Below are 26,995 nucleotides of genomic sequence, written 5' to 3'. Positions count from 1 at the left end.
TGGCAGGCAAGTGTGCTTACAACATCTCCTCACCTTGAGAGCTGCTGCTTTGGTGCTTCAGTGCTCTCCATCTGCACTGTCCTGTGGTGTGATGGAGGACATGGAGGTGTTTTTGGACGTGCTGATTGCATGTGCACTATCTTGGAGTCAGAAGATGAGCCTTCAGCTGACCTCTGCTCTGATGTGAGTGACCCAGGACTGGTCACATGATGCCTTGTCACTGTTTACCTGCCTTCTCATGTACATTGTCTGTGCATACCTGCATATTTCATTGAGTTATTGCAGAGCCTGCAGGCAACTGAATTCATTCTGTCAACACAGAGTCCAGCCCTTGTGGACTGAGGCTTCAGAGGCAGGAGAGGGAAGGCACCAACTTGACTGTTTTTTTTGTCAGGAACCTTTGCCATGGATGATGGAGCAGATCCTCTGATGACAGTGCATCTTCTGGCCAATTCAGGACACTCCCTGCTTCTGCGGCAAACTCTAGATCGGCTTTTGGGGTGGATCTGCCCAGACATTCGCTTCTTCCTGGTGTCTGAGCGAGTTACTCCACTCAGGTACTATGAGAGATACCATAAGAGAAGCTGTGGCTTTCCAGGATTATCTGTTCTCCTTTTCCTACACGAGGACTTGGGAGAAGAACGGATTTTCCAGGTCCATGAGCAATTCCAGCACCCGCCCTGGCGCTACCAGTGTGCCCAGATTGCTAATGGGCAAAACCACTGCTATGCCTCAGCTCAGCAGGACTTCTACAGCCTGGACGAGCAGATGCCTGTGTGGGGCATCAGACGAGTGCACTGTGGCCCCGAGATCCTCCGTGTCACCCTCTACTGCAGTTTTGATAACTATGAAGATGCAGTGAGGCTCTATGAGATGATCCTGCAGAAGGAAGCAGTGATGCAGAAAAGCACCTTCTGTGTCTTTGTGCTGTATGCAACCCAAAGCCTTGCTGTGCAGCTCTGCTTGAAGCAGCTGCCCATTGGGGTGGCTGCTGAGCCACGGGAGTCATCAGCCTTGCAGTTCAGGGTGCAAGAAATGGGGCAGCTGGTGCCTCTCCTGCCCAACCCGTGTGTTCCCATCAGTAGGACCAGGTGGCAAACACAAGATTACGAAGGAAATACAATTCTGCTGCAGGTATGTGTCTGTGGGGCTCTGAGGAGAGTGTTGTTACTGCTTTGTTCAAGGAAAGCAGGACTGGTTCAAAATGGGAATTTAAATTTTTGCTTGTTCTTGTTTTCATTTGAGTTTGTGAATGCTGTGACTGGAATCTGCCAGTGCTGTGGTGCTGTTGATAAACATAAGCACAGATCCTTGGAATGATTTTATACTGTTAAATTAATATCATTACTGCTTGCCTGAAATGATTAATGCTTTTTTGAGCAGCCTAGTTTAACATGTTCCCTTCCCTGTCGGAATTGAATCATCATAGTAACCTGTTCTTTTTCTGACAAGTCATTATTGTATGAATGGCTTTGAAAGCAGATTTTCAGCACCCAGAACCAGATGTGTGTTCCTGTGGCCAAGAAGGCAAATGAAGTCCTGGGGGGTAATAAGAAGAGTGTGACCAGCAGGTCGAGGGAGGTTTTTTCTACCCCATGAGACCGCATTCAGAGTATAGTGACCAGTTCTGGGCTCCCCAGTTTAAGAGAGGCAGAGAACTACTGCAGAGAGTCCAGCAGAGGCTACAAAGATGAAGAGTGGACTGAAGCATGTCTGACTTGCGGTTGTTTAGCCTGGGGAAGAGAAGACAGAGGGATTTTACCAATGCTTACCAATAGCTGAAGGTTGGGGGTCAAGAGGATGGGGTCTATGCTGCCCCCTAGTGGGGCTCTGACACCCTGCAAGTGATCTCAGCTGGGGAAGAGCATCTTCATTTGATGAAGGCAGAACAATCTGTTAATGTTCTCTCCAAATTTTGTTCAACAGGTTCAAGATATCCCCAAGCCCCATGAAGAAAACATTAGGCTTTCCTGTCAGCAGAATGGAAAACTCCTGCAGGACTCTGTCCCAGCCCCTCTTCCTGGAAAGCAGAGCAATTCTGGTCGGAGAATCCAGAAGGTCAGAGACATGAAGGGTAGAATCAAACCTGACCAAAGTGACACCCTTACTATTGAGCAAGCTGTTGGTGACCTCCACAGGCCCTTCTGCTCTTCTCATAGTTGTCCAGCAGCCTGGTCATGGTGGGATTGGGATACTCCTCCCCTCTGCAGACAGGCCCGCAGCAAGCTGCAGGCTTCTCTCCAGGAGAGCCACCCTGGTCAGCAGGCAGCAGAGACCAATGTCGACACTGGGCTGGCTGTGGTGAGTGCTGTGAGTGGCCACTGTCCACTGAACCGCTTCCCCAGGGACCTCTGGAGCAGCCTCCTCCAGCCACCAGCACCCACAGACAGGGGCACCAGCGCCGTGGCCTCCAGGGGCAGGACCCGGCTGCTGTTGGCTGCAACCAGGACTCAAGGAGCACAGAGAGCTTCGAACTTGCAAACACCACGGACGAGCTCCACAAACAGAGCAGAGGATGATGATGAGGAATTCTTTATATGACTGAAACCAAACATGCCTGAAGGACTCATCATCACCAAGCAATGGCTTTTGTGTGCCTAGTGCCTCTTCTTGATGCTCAGCTTCCCTCTGCATTTGTGAAACACATCAGCAGTGGGTTCAACAAGTAGATACTGACTTTCTATGGGGTGATACTGAGGAGGCTGCAAGCAAAACCTGAAAAAGAACTCTGTCTTTACAGAGGGGTTTATTGATGTCTTTTTTCCAGTGTAGAATAAATGGCAGGATTCCTGTGCTATATGACTCCCGTTCCAAGATGCTCAAAAATAGCCAGTGGCATCTTCATGTGGGGTTAGAAGGTGCAGTTTGCCAATTAGCTGGATATCCCTAGCTGTGAGGGCTCATCACCCCTTGCTGGAATGTATTGGAGAAGGTAGTGGAATAGGCACAACAGTTACGTCAATTTCCCTCTGTGCTCCTTCTCACTTCCTCTGGTTTTGGTATTTAAAACCTATCAGTGTTGTCATTTTTATGCAAGATGTGAAACACAACAATGTTCTTTTAAAATATTTCTGGACAAAGAAGTCCCTAGTGAGACCTTTTTCCCTAATTACCACAACACATACAGAAAGCAAACACTAGCAGAGCACAGTCTGAGCTCTGTGCTCCAGTCAGACCTGTTGCTGCCTCTTTGCATGACAAAATAAACCCAGGGAAGACCAGGGTGCAGTTATCAGCAGGCAATTCATAATTGGCTTTTAATTAACAGAAGGCAAGAGAAGCTAAGAGTCTTGGAGGGAAGTGCTGAGTGCTGGAGGGTAAAAAGGACAGGAGAAATGAGGTAATGGTTCAGCAGCAGATGCTGAAATGACTCTTGTGTCCATCAGTAGTTTTCTTTTCTCAAATGAGATTAAGTAAATCCTAAAGGGAAAGAGATGGGAAGGGCATGACAGAGGAATGGAATTACCAAAGAAAAGCCAAATCTGATCATGTTTACCTTTCTAAAAGCACAGCAAGATATGTCCTCCTTAAATATAGCTGGATTCTGCTTTGCACAACAGTGTAAATTTGCTTGCAGCCTTCTCATTGCCTCATTTTGGTTCATAACTCAAGTTTGAGAGGTGATGGCTTCTTGTATTGGCAACAGACCTGGCAGTGCTGGGTTAAAGAAAGGTCTCTTCCAACCAAAAGGATTATGTGCTTCTATGATTCTTGTGATCCAAGGAGAGGCAGAGAGTGATGGGTAACCACAGAGCCTTCCTGGAAGGGTTCTGCCCAGTTTTAGGGATGTTTACTTTGGGCGAGCTCAGCATTTTGGGGAAATTTCAAGGCACAGATGAATTGCTCTGAAGATCCTTCCTGTCCTTCCAGCTGGTGTGGTCCTGGAAGTGATGCTCTTGGACTGTTCTGAAGGGTACAGAAAGCTGAACAGGACACTTACTTCACTGGACACTGTCCTCACACTATGTTTTCAGAAGGCCCATAACAATTTGGGATTTAAATAAATCATATTGTGATATTTTACATCTCTGAGGGTGCTTATTTAATCTTACCCAGCATGCTGGAAACTCAGCCAGGGCTGTTCAGGACTGGAGAAAATATTTGGCCAACTAGGAAAGGAGTGAAGAAGAGGGCTTGCAGGTGGGTTAGCACTGGGTTCACAGTGGTGTTTACGAAGGTGGTGGGCTGGGAGGTATGAGGAGAGGGATTGGGGTAGGGCAATGGTCTGTAAACATGGGGGCACAGCCCTGGTAATCTGCATGGATGGGATAGGGATGAACACAGGAGTGGGATTCCTGGGAGAAACAGAGAGAGATTTCATGGCCTTCTCTCTGCTCTCTCATAACAAAGGGTCTATGAAGATGACGAGTGGACTGGAGCATCTCTCTGATGAGGTAAGGCTGGGAGACCTGATTCTGTTTAGCCTGCAAGGGGACCTTCTCAATGCTTATCAATATCTGAAGGGTGAGGGGCAAAAGAATGGGACCAGTCTCTTTTCAGTGGTGCCCAGCAACAGGACAAGGGGCAATGGGAACAAACTGCAACCCAGGAGGTTCCATCTAGAGATGAGGAAAACTTTTCCATGTTAGGATGCTGGAGCCTTGGACCAGGCTGCTGAGAGAGGCTGTGGAGTCTCCTCTGGAGAGATTCCAAACCCACCTGGACATTGTAATACTGGGCAACTTGCACTGGGTGACCCTGCTGTGTAGCAGGAGGGCTGGACTTACATGATCTCCAGAGGTGACTTCCAGCCCTCAGCATGCTGGGATTCTGTGAAAGGTGCTTGAGTGTGACTATTTAGCATAACCTCAATTTACCTAAGAGAAAAAGGGTGCTTAAGGGGTAGAAGGTCAGTATCGAGCAGTTGCTCACAAGAGATGATGGTGAATGGTCTCATTCTGAAGGGAAAGACTTTTCTTCTGGACTGCTGAACAGTCTGAGTGATGAAGAGGGGGAAGTGTCTTGCAAGAGCAGGATGGATGCTGAGTGGAGGAGTCAGGTGAAGCAGGAGAGCTTGCTCTGGGGTTGCCTTAGAATCACAGAATCATTTTAGCTGGAAGAGGCCTTTAAGATCAGGTCCAGCCATTAACTCAGCGCTGCCAAGAACGCAACCCGCAGAAGTGGCTGCTGTTGCTTTTGTTGTTTCAGCCCCTGGTTACAGGAGTCTTTTGTCTGCTGTGAAGGAGCAGAGTGGTATTTCTGAGGGATGAGTCTCTACGGAGGAGTGGGAGCACTCTCCAATGCCTGGATATAGGCACAAAAGCAGGGGATGATCCCCCACACCTGGCATGGTGCCGCAGCACAGGCAGGCACCCAGAAAACTTCAGCCTTGGCACATGGCCACTGGAGTCAGTGGTGACGCTGCAGGCTTGGCCTCTTGTACTGAGGAGAAGCTGGCAAGGTTGATTCTTTTGGGGAAGCAAATGCTGAATGCACTTCTCTTCCCTGAGCTTTGGGCCAAACTCAGCTGTTGTGAGTGCCTCGATAAATCCTGTCCAGCTGAGCTTTCCAGCTTATGCTGGCAGGTTTGGGAGTTTTCTTCTCTCAGCTCAGGCAGGATATTCTTCATCTGTGCTACAGAATGAGAGACTGGTTTGGGCTGGAAGGGACCTTTAAAGGTCATCTAGTCCAACCCCCTGCAGTCTTGCAGGGACATCTTCAACTCAGAGCCCCAGACAACCTAACCTAGAATATTTCCAAGGATGAGGTATCTACCACCTGTCTGAATAACTTGTGCCAGTGTCTCACCACCCTCAGTGTGAAAAGGTTCTTCCTTGTATCTACTATGAATCTCCCCCCTTTTAGTTTAAAACTGTCACCTTGTGTCCTGTCATAACAAGCTCTGCTCAAAGGTCTGTCCTCATCTTTTTTTACAGGCTCCAAAAAGCTGCAAAAGGCCTCCCCAGAGCCTTCTCTTCTCCAGGCTTGAACAATCCCACCTCTCTCAGCCTGTCCTCACAGTAGAGGGGGTTCAGCCTTGGATACCTTATGGCTTCTCTGGACCTGCTCCAATCGGTCCATGTCTCTCCTGCACTGAGGGCTCCAGAGCTGGCTGCAGCACTGCAGGTGGGTGTTGGTGCTGCGCTCTGTGCCCAAGACAGAGAAAGCTTCGCAGCCACTTGGAGATGAAAACGTAGGCTGTTGGAAATCTGCGTCGGCAAGGGGACACAAACCTCACGTCCCTGATGCACCAGCTCCTCCTGGTGCCTGCAGATGGCATCTCCCCTGCCCTTGGGTGCTGCTGCCCTTGGCTGTTGCTGCCCTGGGCTTCTCACCCACCACCCTCATCACCCTCACCCACCAGTGTGTGTCCCACTCCATTAGCCTTTTAATTCCCGGCATCATTTTTGCGTTTACCAGTTTCGTCTGGAATAGAGCTGAGTTTCCTTGTGAGTAGCTGGAATAATGCTACTTTCATGGAGAGAGTTGTTAGATGTTGGAATGTGCTGCCCAGGGAGGTGGTGGAGTCACCATCCCTAAAGGTGTTCGAGAGGGGATTGGACGTGCCACTTGGTGACATGGTTAAGTGGTCATGAGCTCTTGGGTGACAGGTTGGACTTTGATGATGCTTGAGGTCTTTTCCAACCTTATTGATTCTGTGATTCTGTGAATGCCGTGGTTTGGATTCAGTCTGGGAGCAATGCTGATAGCGCACTGATGGGTTTAGTTGTTGCTGGAAGCCCAAGCCTTTTCACCTTCTCCTGTTTCACTGGTGCACAGGAGCACCAGAAGCTGGAGGGGAGCATGGCCAAGAGAGCTGACCTGAACCAGCCAATGGGATATTCCATTCCATAGGACATCACACCCAGTATATTAACTGGGTAGAGCGGGCTGGGGGGATAGATCACTGCTCAGGCATTGGTGGGCAATTGTGTTGTGCATCACTTGTCTTGATTTCACTTCTCCCTCTTTTCATTATAATTAATGTTATAATGCTTTACATAATTTATTAATTTAGTCACTAAACTGCTCTTATTTTGGCCCACAAGTTTTACTTTTCCCCCACAATTCTCCTCCCCATCCACCAGGACACGGAAGGTGTTAGCAAGTGGCTGCATGGGCTTCATTGCCAGCTAAGGTTAAACACCACCAGTCTCCTGTCCCATATTGCACAGGCCTTCATGAAGCCACCCAAAGTCATTAAGTCCTCAGGATCACATTGAGTGATGATGTTTGTGTGGCTGCTGCTGTGTCACTGAAGAGGTGGACACCATGACTAGGGGTACCCCCCCAGGCTCTGCCCTTTAGCAGCGTCAGGTCTTCAAGCCCAGCCATGGTCCAGTGTATCTGAGCTCATTATGGAGATCCTCATCAGCCTTTTCAGCTCCACCACCTGCCAGTAACTGAGGCTTTTAATCCTCATTTCCATTAACATTATATTAACCTGATACAGAAGAAAACAACAGAGACACCAACAACGAAGAAAGCAAGTTTACCACTCACTCATTCATTCATTTCTCTGCCAGCAAACTAGTTAATTAAGGAGATCTGCCATGGAAGTGACAGGAGAAAACAGAGCCTTTCCTTAATGTGTTTTATTGTTTTGATGGCAGCCTCAGATATGGATTCTCTGCTCTGCCTGCTGAGGGTACAGAGAAATGAAGAAATGATACCACATGCTTGTGTGCTTGTTACAGAGATTTTGTTTTTAAAATGCTACAGCAGATCAGCTTTTTAGCTGTAATGAAGGGGGGGGGAGGGGAGAAAGAAGTAAATCAACAGTTTTAACAGGGGGTGATTTAATTGCAAAGGCTAAAAACACTGATTTCTCCTGACCAATCTGGATTGAACATTCAGCTATCCTACATTTTACAGCTCACATCGAGTTTGTGAAGGTGTCTGGGAGGGAAAAACAGCTTGTTGGGAAGCAGTTGGTGCAAGTCTGGGGTCCTGGGTGCTGTCTGGAAGCAGTGATGTTTCCACTGAGTTTTTCAACCTCCTCTTTGGGTGCAACTGCATTGCAGTTTGCTGTGCTCTCTTCCCACATTTAATAATTTGAGAGAGGTTTTGAGAGGTTTCCATCTCCCATGGAGCACTTGCATTAATATTCCTGCTCAGGATCTTGGTTCTGTTGGTGATTACAGGCAAGGGCAGATCTGATTCCTATTGGTGTGAATTAATATTCTTCAAGAGTCCCCAAAGCTTTCTTCTCCCCTATCACCCTCCTTCAGGCACCAGCAGCCTGGCTGTGCCAGGAGGTGATTAGGTTTGTAAATGTATTCCTGCAGACACTTGGTGACACCATTAGTTTTCTCATCTCACTTGTGCAGCTGAAATTGTGACAGCTTTGCCTCTTTAATTGGGATTATTTCAAATTGCAGCTTGGCATCAGAAGGAGCCTTAGAGGGTGCAGGCATGGACCAGGCAAGACCTGCTGGGGCTTTTTGCTGTCACAGCGGGTTAAGAGATTGATCTCCACCTTCCAAAACTGGGAGATAGGACAAAAGATGCTCTGACAGCTGACTGGAGGTGGGAAGATGTCCACCTGCTGTTGTCACAGCTGAGATTCAGCACCTTGGCATGGAGGAAGAGGAGAAAGCCCCTCCTCATCCTCCTCTTTCCTTAGATTTGGCTCAGAGAGATGCAGGGAAAAGAAGGTATCCCAACCCTTGTGCCAATGTGTCACTCACGTTCTTGTGTCACTGTCTGTGGTGTGCTGGGATTGTCCCTGGTGAGTGTGGTGGTGGGGACAAGTGCAGGTCTTGCATCCTGTCCCTGCATTTAGGTGTCTGGGGTGGGAAGGGGTCTAGTTAGAGTTGACTCCTTAGTAGTGGTTTGCTCTGTGCCTGCTCCACCTCTGTCTCTTTCTTGACATGGTGGCAGTGAGTGTTCCTGCTGGGCTGAGGGGACCAAAGGTCTCTGCAGAGCTCCGTGCAGCCCCACATCACCCTTGATCCCTGCACAGCAGGGAAATACCCTGAAGCACACATTAGTCAACTCTCTTGGTCCCAACATTCATATTCCAGCACCACCGCTTCTCTTTCTTTTTTCTTTCCCTCACAATCTCACAGATGATGCTCATTGGGTCTTGTGGTTGGTGTGCAGGAGGAGGTCCAACTGGGAGCTGCAGTGTTGGGGCAGAATGCTGGGCAAAGGGTGCTTCTGTAGTGTTCCCAGGAGGAGGGAATGGGCGACTGACTTGGGAGTGAGCTCAGCCAGTGTCTGTTTGAGCACCAATAAGGAAAAAACTTGATATGAGCAGCAGCCTCTGCAGTGCCATCTGCCAGTGTTTTGCTGCTTGGTCTGAGGCTGGGTTGTCATCACAAAGTCCACCATTCTCATGGTCTTCACAGGAGTCACCAAATCAGGTGCCTGGGCTGTAAATCTTTGTGACCCTTTCTCGAAGCTAGCTGCAACCCTGCCTTACTGCTGCCCATCCTAATGGCTGTCCCTAGCTGTCCCTTCCTCTGAGCTGAGTCTAGCCCTGATTCCATTGCCCGTGAGGGGAAGTCAAGCCTGTTTTGGGGGAAAGAGGGACAGTTTGAGAGTGGGGAGACCACAGAGGACGGTCCCATGGTGCTGGGAGCAGGGCTGCTGGAGCTGGGCTCCTCTGGAGATGAGGCCGCTGGGGCAAGCACACTGGATCTCATGAGCCTGTGCTCTCTCCAGCCTGGTACCACTGTGTGCCAGGCTTTCTTCAGTGATGCTCCAAACCAGGGAGCACAAACCCTGGGGAATGTGGCTGGCTGCTCTGCCCTGCTCCCTACATGGGCAGCTGCCTTCTCCTGTCTGAAGTAGAGAGAGATGTCTGAGCCCCGTGGGGTTCCCATGTTGCTTTTTGCATCTGAAGCTTCACTGGTGTGTGATTGGAGTGGAAACATTGTTTGTATTTTCACTTTGCCAGAATTGGCTTAAAACGCCCCAGGGATTCTCAACTAAAGGAAAGGGAAAACTCCCAGGACATCACAAGAGACGTAATTCTGAGCATGTAGCAAGAACAAAGGGAATGTTTGGGCCATCCCAGCAGATGGAAGTTTTGTTTCCAGCGTGGCAGTGGATCTAAGCAACAGGATCATGATTGTGTTGTTCTCCCTCCCTTGTTTGTGGGTCATGTTAGCTGGAAGCACCCTTGCTGGGTGACTACATGTTGGGAACAGCATCAAGAGCAGCTTCCTTTGAATGTAACTGTGGGGAAACCAGTAATGGTTAGTGGGGTAGCTGCAAGTAACTGGGATGAAGTAAAGGAGCATTATGAAACCTTGTGCTGTAGATCAAATTCAGCATGGCACAGTGTTGATATCCCACTTCCCAGGGCCTTCAACAGATTGTTGTATTGGCTTACATGGCCTCCTGACAGTCCAGGCAGTACTTAAAAATGTAGCTGTGCTTTCCAGAAGTGACTTGAATTGTTGGAGGATGGCTAATTAAACTAGTTCTGGAACCACCAAGAGTGTCTTGGTTGATCAGATGCCCGCCGGTGATGCCTGGGCTCCATTGAGGGTCCTGCTGGGCTCGGTGGGGATGGTTTGGCCCCTAGCTGGTTGCACCTGTAGTTCAGTAGCTTCACACTGAGGAGGGCACTGGAATCCCAGCCCCACAGCCTGGCTCCCTAAAACTTACAGCCCCAACCTAAGCTAGGCTATAAGGTTCTCCAGCCTGTCCACATGATCCGGGAGACCAGAGAAAGGGGTGGTATAGGAACAGAGCTTCCTGACAGTTTCACTGTTGTTCTTTGTCTCAATTGAATTCAGAGCTACTGGGCTTTGTGGAGAGAACAGCTGACTGCTGAAGTGTCTCATGGTGATGTTTATTATTCTCAGACAGGAAGATCATTCTGTGTCATAAGAAATGTTGCAAACATTATTTGTTGTTGCAAATGAGAGTGAAACCAGATTGAGAGGTTTATACTTCCCAGAAACACAGAGCTTTGAGCACCCTTAGCTACAGCTGACAGCCTGCTGAGCCACATCGTTGTGCAGCACATGGCATAAGGTGCTCAAGCACTTGAGATTAGATATGTGCTGTACTTAAGTGCTTTCTGTTAAGGAAGAGCAAACCTTCTACTTCCTGAAGATGTTTGGAGATTTGTGTTTTTTCATTTCATTGCTCCCTTCCAGTTTCCATTCAATCTGGTAATAAGCACTGTTGCGTTTGCAAGTTTTAAGTGATGCCTGGCCAACTGCCTCCCCAGCATTTAATCTCTTCCTGTGCCAGTGTATTGGCTTTGCCTGCCTTCAGCAGTGCCAAGGGCTTTGTCTTCCTTACTCTACTTGATGTGTCACTGAGATGTGGACAAGCCCTATCTAGTACCATGCTGGTTGGTGTAGACAGTCCCTATGCCTTGAGGTACCTCTTACTCGGTCTACAGTTTGCAGGCACGTGGGTACTCAGTTCAGAGGTCACAATCTCCCAACATGGTGGGAGTTGGAAGGGACCTCTCGAGATCATCTAGACCAACCCCCTTGCTACAAACAGGATCACCCACAGCAGGTTGCCCAGGATCACAACGTTGAGGAAGGTTTAGAATCTCTCCAGAGAAGGAGACTCCACAGCCTCTCTGGGCACCCTGGTCCAGTGCTCCATCACCCTCACAGAAAAGAATTTCTTCCTCCTGTTCAGATGGAACCTGCTGGGTTTCAATTTGTGCCCATTGCCCCTTGTCCTCCTGTTGTGTACCATTGAAGGGCATCTGGCCCCATCCTCTTGACCCCTGCCCTTTAAATATTGACAAGCTTTGAGAAGATCCCCTCTCAGTCTTCTCTTCTCCAGGCTAAACAGTCCCAGGTGTCTCAGCCTTTCTTTGTCAGAGAGATGCTCCAACCCCTCATCATCTTCATAGCCTCTGCCAGACTCTCTCCAGTAACTCCTTGCCTGTCTTCATCCTTGATGCCCTTCATGCTCCTTCTGTGCCCTCTATTATATTTGGTTTCTGAGTTTAGTTTGGAAAAAAAGTGCTGTCAATGCATTGGTGGAAGCAGGAGGTGTGCAGGTGTAGTTTCATGGGGAGAGGTCACCAGGAGCAGATGGTGGTGAGAGGACACTCCATGGGCTGAAACTGGCCCTTCTCCATGCACCAGAGCAGGGTGGCCACGGCACCAGCGCCGTGCTGGGAACGGCTCCTGCTCCTCGTAGTCCACATGTGCCATCAGCACAGCCTGTCCCCGCCGTGTACAGCCACAAACACAGCAGCCAACGTGACCGAAAAGGCAGCCAGGAGCAGAGAGCTCCAAGGCTTCAGGTTTCAGGGTGGGAGCTGCCGAGTCAGAGGCTGATGTCAGGCGGCGGCCTCCCGCAGTCGCAGGGAGCCGTGTCACGCTACTGAACTCACCGCTCGTGTGGGAAACCCTGTCCCAGAGAAAACCTGCATCCTGCCAAGAAAAGAGGGACGAGAGGAAGGAAGGAAGACTCGTAAAATGCTTTCCTCCAGTGCCTTGCAGATTCACAGCCGTTGCCCCACTTATCTGGCAGCTGGCTTTGACTTCAGCTGTTTGATTCATGAGAGTGTGCCTCGGAGCCCTTGGAAGCATGCAGACTGCTCCCAGAGCTGTGCTGCCGCGGGAAGGAAGTGTCAGGAGCGGGGGCGATACCTGCACCCCAGAGCTGTGGCAGCATTGGCTGGCCAGGCACCCACAGTAAAACGAGAATGGGATGGGATTTTCCCATCTTTGTCTTCAATTACGGAATCACAGAACGGTTTGGGCTGGAAGGAACCTAAAGATCATCTAGTACCAACCCTACTGCTGTGGGCAGGGACATCTTTAACCAGACCAGGTTGCTCAAAGCACCATCCAACCTGATTCTGAACACTTTCAGGGACAGGACATCCACAATTTCTCTGGACAACCTTGTTCTAGTGTCTTACCACCTTCACAGTGAAGAGCTACATCTCTACATCTAACCTAAATCTTTCTTTCAGTTTAAAGCCATTACCCCTTGACCTATCACTACAGGCCCTGGTAAAATGTCCCTTTTCAAATAGGTGTTTGGAGTAGAGCTATACCTCACTAGCCCTTTACACCATCTTCACATTCCCCAGCACAAAGATCTGAAAACCACTGTGTGCAGACACAGAGGGACAAGCAGTTTTTCTTGATTCTGGTGTCATTTTGAGATTTGGTGGACTCGTGTTTTCCATGTTCTTCTGTGCTTTTATGACAGGAGCAATGACAAGTCTCAGCCCATCATCAAAACCTGACTTTGAGTTGTTTGTGTAGGCAGTTGTTGATAATTAGGAAATACTGCAAAGTCAAGGCTGAATGGAGATCTCCTCTCTCCATACACACCACAGAGATCCTGGACCTCCAAGAGGTGGATGAAGATGGTGTTGGTGGCTACCCAAGAGCAGCTGACATGGTGCATGGAGCAGGCAAGCTCCTGGATCCTTGACTGGATGTCTCAGTTGCTGTTCTAGGTAGGATTTGTCTGCAAAAGGATCTTTCATGGTTAGGATTCAATACATAGTCACTGTTTGAAGGGTGAGAGAGAGCATTTGTTCTTTCTCCTTTGTGTTCCATCTTACTTGACCTAGACGTTGACAGCCTCAGCCTGTGCACACATTATCATCAATCATAGAGTCATGAAAGTTGGAATAATCCTCCAAGATCACTGAGTCCAACCATTAATCGAACTCTGTCAAGACCTCCAGTATCCCATGGCCCTCAGCACTACATCTACATGACTTCAAGGGATGGTGATTCCACCAGTTTCATGGGGTGCCTGTTTCACTCTTTCAGCAAAGAAATTTTTCCTAATGTCCAACTTAAACCTCTCCTGGCACAACCTGGGGCCATTTTCTCTTGTCCTATTGTTTGTTGTCTAGGAGAAGAGACTGACCTCCACCTCATTCCAAGCTCCTTTCAGGGAATTGTAGAGTAAGGAGGTCTCTTCAGCCTCCTTTTTTCCAAAGTAAACAACCCCAGTTCTCTTAGTTGCCTCTCAGAATCTTGTGCTCTGGGCCCTTTACCAGCTTCGTTGCCCTCCTCTGGGTACACTCCAGCATCTCAGTGTCCTACTGTACTGAAAAGCTCACAAGAGAACACAGTATTTGAGGTGTGGCCTCAGAAGTGCTGAGTACAAGGGGATCATCTCTGACCTGGTCCTGCTGGCCACACTATTCCCTAGTACAGGCCAGGATGCTGTTGGCTTCTTGGCCAGCTAGACACACACTGGCTCATATTCAGCTGCCTGCTGTCCAACACTCCCATGTCCTCTTCTGGGCAGTTCCAGCCACTCTGCCCCAAGCCTGGAGCATGGCAGGGGGTTGTGGTGACCCAAGCTCTGGTGGTTTTACTGTAGAGAGAATTGCACTGTGCTGCTGATGGTAATGAGAAAGGAGATGCTATGGGCAGACAGCAGCCCCTTTCAACATCCACAACATCTTGGCCAATTTTGAAAGCCAAAGCAGTCACTTGTTGTATGCTTTCAAAGCTATTTGTCTTTAATTTGAAACTGTAATAATAAGAAGAATGTTGTTGGTGCAGAGGATGTGTGGGAGAAACCAACTGCCCTGAAAGTTTTCTATAAGGCTTTGCCAAGCTTGAAGTGAAATTTTTTCCCCTCTTCTTTTTTCTTCTTTTTTCTTTTTTTTTTTTTTTGGGGGGGGGGTGGGGGTGGGGGGGTAGGGAGGGTGTGGTGTGACTCAAAGCCATTTCTGACAGTGGTGGATAGCAGTTCCAGCTGTGACATGTCAGAGTCAAGCACAGGACCAGCCTCTGAAGGCAGAATGGCTCTAAGCTACATCTTTTTGCAAGGCATGTTGCAGGCAGCAAGGTAATTTCCCCATAAATGTGAGAAATTAAGCCCTAGATGAGATTGCCCTTAGGTCCAGCAAGGAGTGGGCAGAGTGGTCCTGTCCTCTGAGCCCAGCTGTGCCCAGATCCTGCACATCTGCAGCCTACAGAGCTTACCTGGGCTCAGCCTTTCTCAGAAACCCCTCATTCATCCAACATGGATTCAGGGAAGGTGCTCATTTTGTTAAAGGATGGAACACCAAAGAGGTGGTAGGTTGAAGCTTGGTTAGCCCTGTCAGGGGTTAGGAATTGTCAGGGGTTAGGGTTGGGCTGGTCACTAGATGAGTGACAGATGCTCACTATGAAGCCCTCTGCCTTCCCAAAGGGGAGAGAAAGGGAATAAAAGAGAGAGGCTGACTGGTTGGGAGAGAAACTGAACCAGCTTGAATGGAAATAATAACAATAACATGAAATAGATACAAATAGATACAAACCAATATCAAACACAGTCCCTGATTGTAGGGAAATTGCAGTCACCACTGTGATGCTGTGGCCAAGCACTGGGAAGTCCCAGGCTGGACTCCGTGACAGATGGGAACTAGATTCTGGAGCTGGATTCTGAAACTGGATTCAGGAGTACATGGATTGGGATCAGAGGCAGAACAAACAGTCTTGGTTGGAAGACCTTCACCAAAGAAGCCTTAGTCTGGTGATCCCGCAGCTTTATACTGAATATGATGTCCATGGAATGGTGAATCTCTTCTTGATCAGTTTAGGGTCACCTACCCTGTCCACTCCTCCTTGCAGGTGCCACCTCTTACTTACTGCACCCCTCAGTGTTGGTACAGAAGATTTAGCAGTGCCCTTGGTCTGCACAGGAGCAAGGAGAAGCAAGAACCTTTCTGCACCCCAACCCTTGGCAGTAACTCTAAACACCAGTGTTCTCACTGCTGGAAGCAGGCACTGTCTGCGAGAACGTGCTATGAACTTCAGAAAGTGCCATCACTGAGAAGAGATTGAGCTGAGAAATCAAATCCCTCAACAGAATGAGTTCTGTTCCAGCTCAAACGAGAACAGGATGCAATGCCAAAGAGGTGGCAGGTTGAAGCTTGGGTAGCTCTGCAGGACCTTTGAGGTCTCAGCTGCATAAATGCAATTTAATGCCTGGAAATCCAGCATGTTCATGGGAGTACAGAAGAGGAATAGGAAAGCTGGTGGGGTGCAGAGCACGCCCTGGGCTCCAGTCGCCCCCAGGACCTGGCACAAAATCGATGAGATTGTCATAGATGCAGCCGAATGGTCATGGTTGAGGAGATGCTGTCATCCCCAGCCCTTCTCCCAGGGCCTCCAGCCTCTCCAGGAAATTGCCCAGTGGAGTGTCGTTTCTCACTCTTATTCTTAGCCTAATGGTGCGTGGTTGGCTTGGGGTTTGGAAGCTGGATGAAAGTCATTTTAATGAGCTTAAAAATTCAGTCAGTTGGATGCAGTTCATTGAGTTGTTTTCTCCTGATGGACATTTCGGTGGTTGGGCATTGTGAGCATTAGGGGGGAAGTGATCTAAACCTCCCTGCCAGGTAGGCACATAGCATTGTTCCTGTTTTATTCAGAGGGAAATGAAAAGAAAGGGATTTTATACAGCTTGCCCAAGAATCCTTTTAATTAAAAAATGGATCTCTCATCTCTTAATCTTCCACATTAACCACAACAACAACCTTCTTCCTTACTCCTCCTTTTGTACCCATCAGAACTTTGCACTCACAGTTTGTTTTTCCTGGTCATGGCCTTGGTAAGTGGTTTCTCTGAACAATGGCCAATTCACTACCTATTGTTCAGTGGTAATGAGCTGACTAAACATAAATTCAACAGTAGGCTAAGAGGTTACACCTGAATAGGCATCCAGAGGTCTGAACCTTGTGGCTGGTGTTGAAAAAATCCACATTACTGTTGGGAAAGAAGGATGAGAACAGTTAGAGGATGGATGCAGATGTATGGTATAAATGTAAGCTGCAGTGGTATTCAAGCTGAGTTCCTCTGGTCTTTTTCTGCTAGGCCATCACTCCCTGCTCCAGACTTCAGAATTCCCATGTCCCCCTCGGGTGCTCTCTTTCATGTGCAGGTAGGGAGTACTCATTCCTAGACTCTTTCCAGGTGACAAAACCCAGATGCTGATCCAGCTATGATGGGCATTGGGAATATAGAAATCACAGAGTAGCTTGGGTTGGAAGGCACCTTTGAATGTCATCTAGTCCAATCCCACTGCAGTCAACAGGGACATCTTCTACTAAACTGGCTTGCTCAGAGCCCTGTCCAACCAGAGCTAGAATGTTTCCAGGGATGGGACCTCTCCTCTGTTGGTATCTAGGACTGCCTCCATGCACCTGTTGTGCTGGTGGTTCTGCAGAGCTTTATGTCACTGATGTTGTTGACAATAATCTTCTCCTGGGGTCATAGGTTAGCCAAGTTTTGGTTTGCTTTGCTTTTGGTTTGGTTTTAATTTCTGTTTGACCTCTTTGATGCTGGGTCTCCTCTACACTTGCTCTTTCTTAGTCCTTTTGCTCCAGACTGTATTCTGAGAAAAACTAGGACATAGGCACTGCCTTTAGTAGATGTTATGCCTGGAAGGTAGCCCAGTGCTGTAAGAAATGCTTCTGAGTGAGTAATTGAAGCCAAAAAATAAAAAGTTCTGATAGACTTCCAGTTAAAACATGGGAGTACCTCATGCAGTTTCAGGGTGGCTTAGCCTGTGTCATCACAACACCAAAAAAAAAAAAAAAAAAGAAAGGTGGACTCAGAGTACTGCTGCTCCCAAGAGATTGTTGGTTACACAAATAAACACTTGAATTAGGAGTTTCCAGAGATAGCCTACAGCCACAGTGCTTGTGCCTACGTCCGTGGCTCATCTGGCTGGCAGACAGACCACCCTTCCTCTACAGGACTGATGCACAAAGGACATTGCTGCAGGCTCAGCATTTATTGAGAGACAAGAACTTTTCCTGATGGGGGTAGTTTCAGATGTAATGTTCTGCTCTGTTTTCTGCATCCTTGTTTGTTCTCTTCCATGCGTGTTTCCCAGACTGATAAGATCTGAGCAGCACAACCTCAGCGACAACATCTGGATTTAGCCCACCCCTTCCCAAGGCCCCTGCTATCAGAAACAGCCACCAGCTCCTCCTCACCAGGTGGAGGAGCTCCCTGGGAGAGCTGCCCACAGTGATGTGCTCCACAGGGATCATGCTCAAGCAGTGGAACTGGAAAGGGCCATCTGTGAAGGCAAGCAACTGAGTGATGGAAAAGTTCCACAAGGTATGGTTGTGCCTTTTAAGCCCTCATCTGGGTCACATAGAAGGTCAAATGTTTGCACAAGGTCATCAAATGTCATTTCCTTTAGCCCATGTTCAGAGAGTGTGGTGGTCACTACATCCAAATCAGAGTTACAGCATATGCAGGAACTTACTCCAGAGCTCTTGGTTTGATCCATGAGCTGGAAATATCGACCTAGAATAACAGGGATCTAGGTGGGTAAAGGCAGTGGCAGAGGACCTTTGGTGGGTATGTTTAATTGGGATTTGTTATGGGTGACTTTAATGCCCAAATCAGCCATGCTCCAGTGTGCAGTTGTCAGAGTGACTCCTTTTGGCAAGAACTGGGTCTTCTGCTGCAGATTTGTAAAGTTTTTCATTTGACATGACTCTGACCTGCTGGTGGTATCACTAGTGATGGGTGAACGTTGATGTTTTAACGCCTAGTGCTGAACAGGCACTCTTTTATCATCCCTACTGAGTTGTTCTTAGAATGTTGCTGAATTAAATACTAACTCATCAGCACAGCTTCGTTTTTATTGGATTTGTGCATTAGATTTAGCCTTCGGACAATGGTGAACTCATCGCTGTGCTATGGAGATGCTCCTGTTCTTTGTCTTGTACTCATCTAAACAAAGCCATCTGTGATGTATTTATCTGGAGGCATGAAGGCCCCCCCGAAATTGATGCATATCTGAACTCTAATATAAGACTTGTGTATTAATTTGCTTGTTTTCCATCTAAACAAAGGGTCTTGGGGACTCACAACCACAGTCAGAACCATCTTGATCCAATTTGTGACAGAGTTTTGCATGACTGTGCAGATGCTTTCTGTGTCTTCAGAAGAAGAGGGGTCAAACCCTTTATCTAGGCCTACTATTTCTGGCCAAAACCCTGATGTTTTTAATCCTTTTTGAACATGAATCTTCTGAGAGCTTATTTTGATTTATTAAGCTGATGGTTTGAACACAGAAACACAATCTGGAACTGTGACCTTCGTTCAGCAAAGTGCATACTCAAGCATTTCTGCTCTCTTCTGAATACTCCAAGCTCAGTGCAAAGTGTGTGAAGGACTGATATATACAACAAGGATCTTCAGAGACGCAGGTAAGCCTATGCATCTCTCAGAATTCCAGCACAGTAGTGGTTGGAAGTGATCACCTATTTCAACTTCCCTGCTAATGGTGACCCACAGGAAGTTGTCCAGCATCGCCATATCCAGATGGGTTTGGAATCTCTCCAGAGCAGGAGGCTCCACAGCCTCTCTGGGCAGCCTGTTTCAGGGCTCCAGCACCCTCACAGGAAAGAATTTTTCCCTCATGTTCATGTGGAACCTCCTAGGTTCCAATTTGTGCCCATTGCCCCTTGTCTTGTTGCTGGGCACCACTGAAAAGAGCCTGACCCCCATCTCTTGACATCCATCCTTCAGATAACAATAAGCATCAATTTACAAGCATCTTCCTCTGCAAGGTTTGGGTATGGTTGGCTGTTGTGGTTTGCAGAGGGTAGTGGACCCTGCACCATGCAGTTATACAAAGGAGGTCTGATGAGGGGCTCTGGTTGTATTTACAGACCTTCTCATGGCTGAAGAACCCCAGCCGGGCCAGTGTCATGTGAGACTTTCTATTCTGGAGCAACACTGGCATGGGCTGAGCTTGTGAAGACCGTGATAGGTCACTGTGGTACACGTATGCACTGGCATCGATGTGATTGCTGCCTGACTGAGAACAGCCACGTTTTGGTGGAGGTCACCTCATGCAGTTTCATTGAACAATCCTCTCTGTCTCTCCAAAACAGCCCTGGAGATCACTTCTTCTACATGACTTAGGAAAGTGTGGTGACACAGCATCAGCACAGATGTCATTCCCCATGTGTCCCACAGTAGTGTCTGAGGAGTTTCCAGCACAGAGGGAAGGACACCACCTGAGAGCCTCGCAGTGTATTTCCTCAGTGAATGATGGGATGAATAATGCTCACCATCTTCTGCAGAACTCCGCAGCCTGCGTGACGCAGCAGCAGACGTCTGGGTTGTTCCACCTCCCTTCCTATTACTCACAGAGTTACTGACTCATTCACACGTTGCTGGCCAAAGTTCTTCCAACTTTGCTGCCTCAAAGAAAGGGCCTCTGATGAGAGTGGATGGGTTTCAAAAGGTGCTGGGGAGTCCCTGCTGCCAAGCAGCCCTAAAGGTCAACCATCTCCTGGGCTTCATCCCCAGCAGCGTGACCAGCAGGTAAAGTGAGGTGATTCTGCCTCTCTGCTCAGCTCTGCTCTGGTGAGACCTCAACTGCTCTGCTGTGTCCATCTCTGGAGTCCTCAGCTCAGGAGACACATGGACTCAGAGTGGGTCTAGAGGAGGCCACAGAAATGACCTGTGGGCTGGAACCTCTCTGCTGTGAGGACAGGCTGAGAGAATTGGGGTTGTTCAGCCTGGAGAAGAGAAAGCTCCAAGGAGAGCTTATTGTGGTGTCTCAATACTTAAAGAGGACTGTAAGAAAGCTGGGTACAGATTTTTTAGCAGGGCCTGTTGTGACAGGACAAGGAGCAATGGTTTTAAACTGAAAGAGGGAGAATTAGACTAGATAGAAGTTTTTACACTGAGCATTTTGAGACACTGGCCCACATTAACCAGAAAGATGGTCGATGCCCCGTCCTTGGAAACATTCCAGGTCAGATTGTTTGAGGCTTTGAGCAAGCTGCTCTAGTTTAAGATGCCCCTACTCACTGGGGGTAGGTGGGGGTGGGTTAGATGAGATGAGCTTTGAAAGATCTTTTCCAACCCAACCCATTCTGTGATACGTGATCCTTCTGCAAGCTGTATGTTGGAAAAGGAAGCCCACGGAAACAATAATGGAAGCCCATAAACAGCCTTGTGTGCAGCAAATACTGAAGCCCTCCATTTTGTTAGGAAATAGCCATTGTCCAGGGTCAGTATCCTAACCTCCCATCTTGGAATACTGCTGCTGCTGCTGAGCAGATGTTTAGTCAAATCTGACTAACCTCTGTTTCACAAGCTCCGGCTTTTCCTCTGCTCTGGGCCAAAACCAAAGCTCATGAGTCTGTGATGGGAGGCCTCCATGGTACATGAGAGCTTTGAGATGTTTTCAAAGCTCCAAGATTGTTCATATAAATATTGGGAAATAGTTCTCAAGCGTGTCTCACTGTGTTCTGAGCACTGTTCACTTCTAGACTTTGAAAAGGCATCAGATGTACACATGAGCAAAAACCCTGGAGTGAAACCTGGGGATAGGGAAGGAAAGAATCAAGGAACACTACTTGTGTTACATCTTGAATGTGTTCCTCCATCTCTCTTCTGCAGAGAAATCTCCATGAGTATCACAGAGGCAAGCTGTTTCCAACGTGAGCCAATGATCTTACGTGCTGACTTCAGGAAAATTACGTTTTGGCCCTTTGTGCTCTTTCCCATGTGCTGTAACTGTGGTTTTGATTAGGGACTATTTGTTGTGGGTTTTAATTATGAACCTTAACTAATTCTGATGTGGCTTTTCTACCTCAACAAAACGTTTTTCTGCATGAAAGCTGTCTCTAGGGTGAGCTCCATGGGCTCTGTGCATGATATTCAGAGAGGCAGCAGCTCTCATGGTCTTTCCTCTTGTCTCTATCCAGGAAGAGTGGAGTCAGCTCGTTGGTGACATGGGGACAATTGCTGCCTTTGGTTCCCAGTGACAATGAGTTATGCAGGTAAGTGGTTTCAAAAGTCCTTTTTCACTCACACAGAGAATGCTCTGGTGGGTAGAAGTGGCTCTGAAGGAAGATCTGTATCCAGACTTGGATTCATCTCTGTTACAATCTGATCTACCTGATGGCCGGGACTGAGAGATCCTCAGCTGGATGGAGACTGAGACAGGCTGGGACAGATGTTGCATTTCATGCCTCAGTTGCCTTTTCATCAGCACACAGCAGCATAGCAGGACTGGCTTGAGCCCAAAGCTTGTCAGGGATGTTTCTCTTGTAATCCATAAATGTAGGGCATTTGTCAGAGTTGTTCGATTTTCACTTATCTCATGGTGTCTACCGTGACCTCTCTGAAGTGATAGTACTGCCTGATGTCTCTTTGACAAGTGTCCAACTTGTAGGTGCCTCCTGGACATGGACAGAGAAACCCCAGGATATTTCAGCATATAACTTCAATGCCTAAATTTCTCCTATCACTTCTGTAACTCATCTCTAAAATCCTTCAATATTTCCGCTTTGTTCTACCCCCCTCTCCTGCCATCCAGATTCTTGTCTTTTGTCCTTCAATAACAAGGCTCAGAAACCAGCAGAAAGCTTGTATGTAGCCTCAGCAAGGTCTGGGGCTATAGGAGTACCTTCACCCATCTATGAAGTCCTTAAAAATCTTAGCTATTGTATATGGACATGAAAAGGCACCCTAAACTACTTCCTTTTCTGTAGAGAGAATGTTTGGGGTGGGATGTATGTGCCTTTTTGAACCGCTGTGCATCTTCCAGAACTGCAATCTTCATGGCAGAGCCGAGCTGCATCGAGGAGCTTGTACCTTGAAGTGATGAGGAGAACCCTCAGCTGCCCTGTGTGTTTCTCCCTGAAGATGAAGATCAGCACAACAAAGCTGGCTGGTACCTACAGGTAAGCTGAGAAAAGGTTTTGCAGGTCAATAAATAGCTGTCTGTTAGAGAAACTTGGGGTGGAGATCTTTGTGGTGGAGAATGAATCACAAACTTGTGGACTACCCAGTGTTCTAGTCTAACAAAACAAACAATTCGTGGCCAATCTGGACAAACAGTGATTTTTTTGGAGCAGGACTCGTTCTAAGCCAATGATGACAGCATGTCTCATCCCAGGTTGTTATAAGAAGTCCTACATTCAGTTCAACCTTCTTAATAGACTGCCACTCATCTGCTAGGAACAGAGACGATAGTAGATGCTTTGTACCATTTCTTTCCCCCAGTATTTCACATAACAGTACTGGCACTGATGGCTTGCACTGGTGAGTCCTAAATCCAAACCATAGAAGCAATGTCCTGCTGTTGACAGTGATGCTAGGATGTGAAAGGCTGGTTGTTGCTCTCCTGGCAAGCTCTTTCAGATTTCTTGGTCTCTGTACAACTCTATCCCCACAAGACCAGGTGATGCTTCTTGGACACACAGGGCTGTACCAGGCAGTGAGGACCCAAGGGCTCCAAAGCTGTGGCCCCTTCCCCCTTCCTCAGCAGCACTAAGCCACTATGGGGCAAATGAAAGCTAACCTCAGGAGTATCAGGCACCTCTCTTCTTTTCAGGTGTTTTGGTGGGGACCAAAACACCTATGTGTGCAATACCAAACCTTGCAGACAGCACCACTGAAGGATGATCTCCGTGTACCTATCTGTTGACTGATTTTTGTTCCTCTGGGACAGACAAAGCTGTCTCATAGGTCTGGCTTGTTGTTTCACCTGCTCTTTGCAGAGGAGGATGGAGGCAACAGTATCTGTTTAGTTTCCACTGACCTGAATTTACCTGTGTCATGTGGAGAAGGAGCCTTTTGTGCATCCCTGATACTAACCATGGTAGGATAAGGCATTAGTTTGGCTCCTCTCTACTTACAGGCAAATGAGGAGTGGCTGAAGGAACAGAAATTGTTTAGCCTGGGGAAAAGAAGGCTCAGAGGAGACCTCCTTATTTTTTATAACTACCTAAAAGGAGGTCGGAGCAAGGTGGGGGTCAGTCTCTTCTCCCATGTAACAAGTGATAGGACAAGTTGTGCCTTGAGTTGTGCCAGGGGAGGTTTAGGTTAGCCATGAGGAACAATTTCTTTCCAAAGGGTTGTCAAGGCCTGGAACAGGCTGCCCAGGAAAGCGGTGGAGTCACCAAGCCCAGAGGGATTTAAAAGACATAGATATGGTGCTGAGGGACATGGTTTAGTGATGATCTGACAGTGATGGGTTAATGGTTGGACCTGATGATCTGAAAGGTCTTTTCCAATCAAAACAAATCTATGATTCCATGAAAGTTTCTCTGTGTGGGCAGAAGGACAGCAGTTTTGAGGAGTGCTCATCTGTCCTCAGGTCCACATACTGCTCCCTCACCCCTGTTGTAGGGCAACACATCAGCTAGTGCCACACGTAGCTCTCCATTTCTGTCCCTGTGTCTTCCCTAAGAAGGGTCTCTATCTTAGCTCTGACATTAGCAATTAGGAGACATTAGTGGTTTACAGCTTGGCAGCCATGGAAGCCGTGGCTTGACCACTGTGGTGAGGCAGCACAGCCTCCCTTCCTCCGTTTAAAATAGGTTGATGTGAACACAGGAACAAATTAAGGCAGTGTGGGTGTTTAAACTTTCAGGATGATTGATCTCCTCTCGGAGAGAGGCAGATGGCACCGTGATGAGTTCCAGATCCTTTCAATTGAGCATCTCTAGGGAAAGCTTTATGGACCAGGCTGGGGGCAGGGTGCTCCTAATTTAATTATTTTTCTAAAAATAATGTAGGATTGCAAATTAAATCCTCTTGGCTGATAAACCATAACACTAAAAATTGATTCTGCTACAACAGAGTGCCTGGGCCACTCAAAGGTGTGGGCCAGGCAAAAGGGCCTCAGTTCACACCCCCTGGAAGGCTTGGAATGGGTTGGACCTCGTGTTGCAGTCTTACCCCCAAGTGCTGCCATGTGGCTGCTAAGGGGAACTCAGGTTTCCTCTCAGGCACAGTGACCACTGCCAAAAGAACCTTCATTAATGCTGCTGTTTGGATCACCCTACTGCCAGGCTTGTGAACCCTGGAGTAGGAACATGTTTTCAGACCCACTTAAAATATTCTGGTGACTGTACTGGTGCTGTTAGCTCAGTAACCCCACAGCAGGGCTGATACTCAATGAGCTATCATTAATCTTCACACATATAAAGCAATGAGCAGAGTTCAGCAGCTTCACACAGGTTCTACTTCTCAGCCAGCCTCAGTCACAGAATACCAGCATGCTGTGGATTAGAAAAGAATGCTGGGGATCATCTAGTTCAACCCACCCACTAAAGCAGGGTCTCCCACAGCAGCTTGCCCAGGTATCACAATGTCTAAGCAGGTTTGGAATCTCTCCAGAGAAGAGAACTCCACAATCTCTCTGGGCAGCCAACTCCAGGCATCTGGCACCCTCACAGGAGAGAATTTCTTCTCCTGGATGGAAACTCCTGGGTTCCAGTTTGTGCCTATTGCCCCTTGTCCTGTTGCTAGCTACCACTGAAAAAAGTCTGGATCCATCCTCTTGCCCCCTGCCCTTTAGATGTTGATTGGCATTGAGAAGATCCCCTCAGTCTTCCCCTCTCCAGGCTAAACAGCCCCAGGTCTCTCAGTCTTTCATAATCAGAGAAATGTTCCCATTCCCTCAGTGACTTTCTTGTACTTTGCAGGTTGTCTGAGGAGGGGAAGATTGATTAGAAAAAGTCATTTGCCTTTCTTGTTTCTTTAACACTCTTCAGCACATGTGCCATGTTGCTGCCAGCCTTTTCTTCACAGCAAATCCCATCCAAGCATCACCTGTCACTTGGAGCAGAAGTGGGGGCTGTGCCTCCATCTTCATCTTGGTCCCCACTATTTGTTGAAGAGGCTGAGAAACGACACGTTAGCTTCAACTCACAAACCCTTAACTGGATAGGTGTTGTAAGAGCTGCTTAGTTTTCTGAATGCAGTTTCTGAGCTTTTGGGTGGTGTCAAATTTCTCTGTAAGCCAGCTGGCAGCAGTGCCTAGGTGAAAGGCTGTGCTGTATCACTCCTTCGAATGCACTCCCAGCCTGCCTGAGCCCCAACTCTGTGCCCATTTGGGCTGCCTGGCTTGGCTTATGCAATTAGTTAAAGGTTTTTGTGGGTTTGAGTGTTGCTGCCTTGGCAGTATCTGCAGTCCCTTCAGGCAAAGACGCCTGTTTGTTGTTACTACACCATCTAAGCACAACATGGCAAAGTCCCTGTAGAAAAAAGTATTTCAGTAAAGACGATTCCTTTTTTCCCCCCCAGAAGTCTTGGCTCGCCTCTGAAACTTAAATGCCATTGGAAACTAATACCAAGTTTATTGTTTTCCTCCATAAATCACATCTTGGAGCTTTTGTTATCCTGCTTTCACCCTCTTGTGTCTTTCCAGTGTTGATAAAGAGCACTTAGCTGCTGTCTTGGATCTCCAGGGGATAGGCAGAGCTCCCAGGGCTGTTGGCAGGGTTCCTGGGGGCTGAGCAAACCTGTGCTCAGTCCCTTGGGCATTTCAGTGTGTCACCAGATGAGACTATGGTCACCCTTGGTTTGCGGATGGCTTACCCCTGCGGATGGCTTCCTCTCTCTGAGCAGGTTTGTTTACCTGTGGTGCTTCTGCCGCACTACCCTGCTGCAAAACCAGCTTTGCCAATACCAGGTTGGGCTGGGAAAATGCCTGTGAGTAATCTGCCAGTCAGACTTCACTGGGGTCACCGAATGCCAGCATGGTGGGGTTGGAAGGGAACTCTAGGGAACATCTAGCCCAACTTCCCTGCTAAAGCAGGGTCACTCACAGCAGCTTGCCCAGTGTCTAGGTGGGTTTGGAAGCTTTCCAGAGAAGGAGACTTGCACAACCTCTCTGTGCAGCCTGCTCCAGTGCTCTTACACCCTCACAGGAAAGTTTTTCCTTAGGTCTATCGACTGTGTTTTGTGCATTATTCAAGCATCACAGAATCATTTTGGTTAACGAAGACCTTTAAGATCATCAAGTCCAACCCTTAGTGCATCACTGCCAGGTCGTCATTAAACCATGTCCCTCAGAACCTTGTCTACACCTCTTTTAAACCCCTCCATAGATGGGGACTCCACCACTTGGCTGGGTTAGGAGGGAAGAGTAATAGGTGGCAGAGGGCACCTCACTCCCCATGTGCCTGTCACCAGCCTGTTCATGGCACCTAGGGCTGCCTGCCATTGGTGGGGAGTCTGCTGGGAGCCACCTCATCCCAGACCTTCAGAAACAGCTCCTCTCGGGCTCAGTTCTTTTAACACTAAATACTCAGGCACCAGATAAAACCTCTCCAAAAGGAGGAAATCCCACTGTGGGGTGGGCTTGCATA

General features: G+C 48.1%; 1 protein-coding gene across 1 annotated transcript; it reads left to right on the top strand.

Moving 5' to 3' along the window:
* Positions 1 to 271: 271 nt before the first annotated feature.
* Positions 272 to 2,572, top strand: FAM124B (family with sequence similarity 124 member B). Its single transcript, XM_054385984.1, has 2 exons — positions 272 to 1,134; positions 1,927 to 2,572. The coding sequence occupies exons 1-2, from the start codon at positions 406 to 408 to the stop codon at positions 2,539 to 2,541; spliced, it is 1,344 nt and encodes a 447-aa protein (XP_054241959.1). The 5' UTR covers positions 272 to 405; the 3' UTR covers positions 2,542 to 2,572.
* Positions 2,573 to 26,995: the final 24,423 nt, after the last annotated feature.

This window comes from Indicator indicator, chromosome 13 (assembly GCF_027791375.1).
Source record: "Indicator indicator isolate 239-I01 chromosome 13, UM_Iind_1.1, whole genome shotgun sequence".
In the NCBI taxonomy this organism is placed as follows: Eukaryota; Metazoa; Chordata; class Aves; order Piciformes; family Indicatoridae; genus Indicator; species Indicator indicator.
Note: the sequence above shows the minus strand (reverse complement) of the source record. Positions and strands in the feature narration are given on the sequence as shown.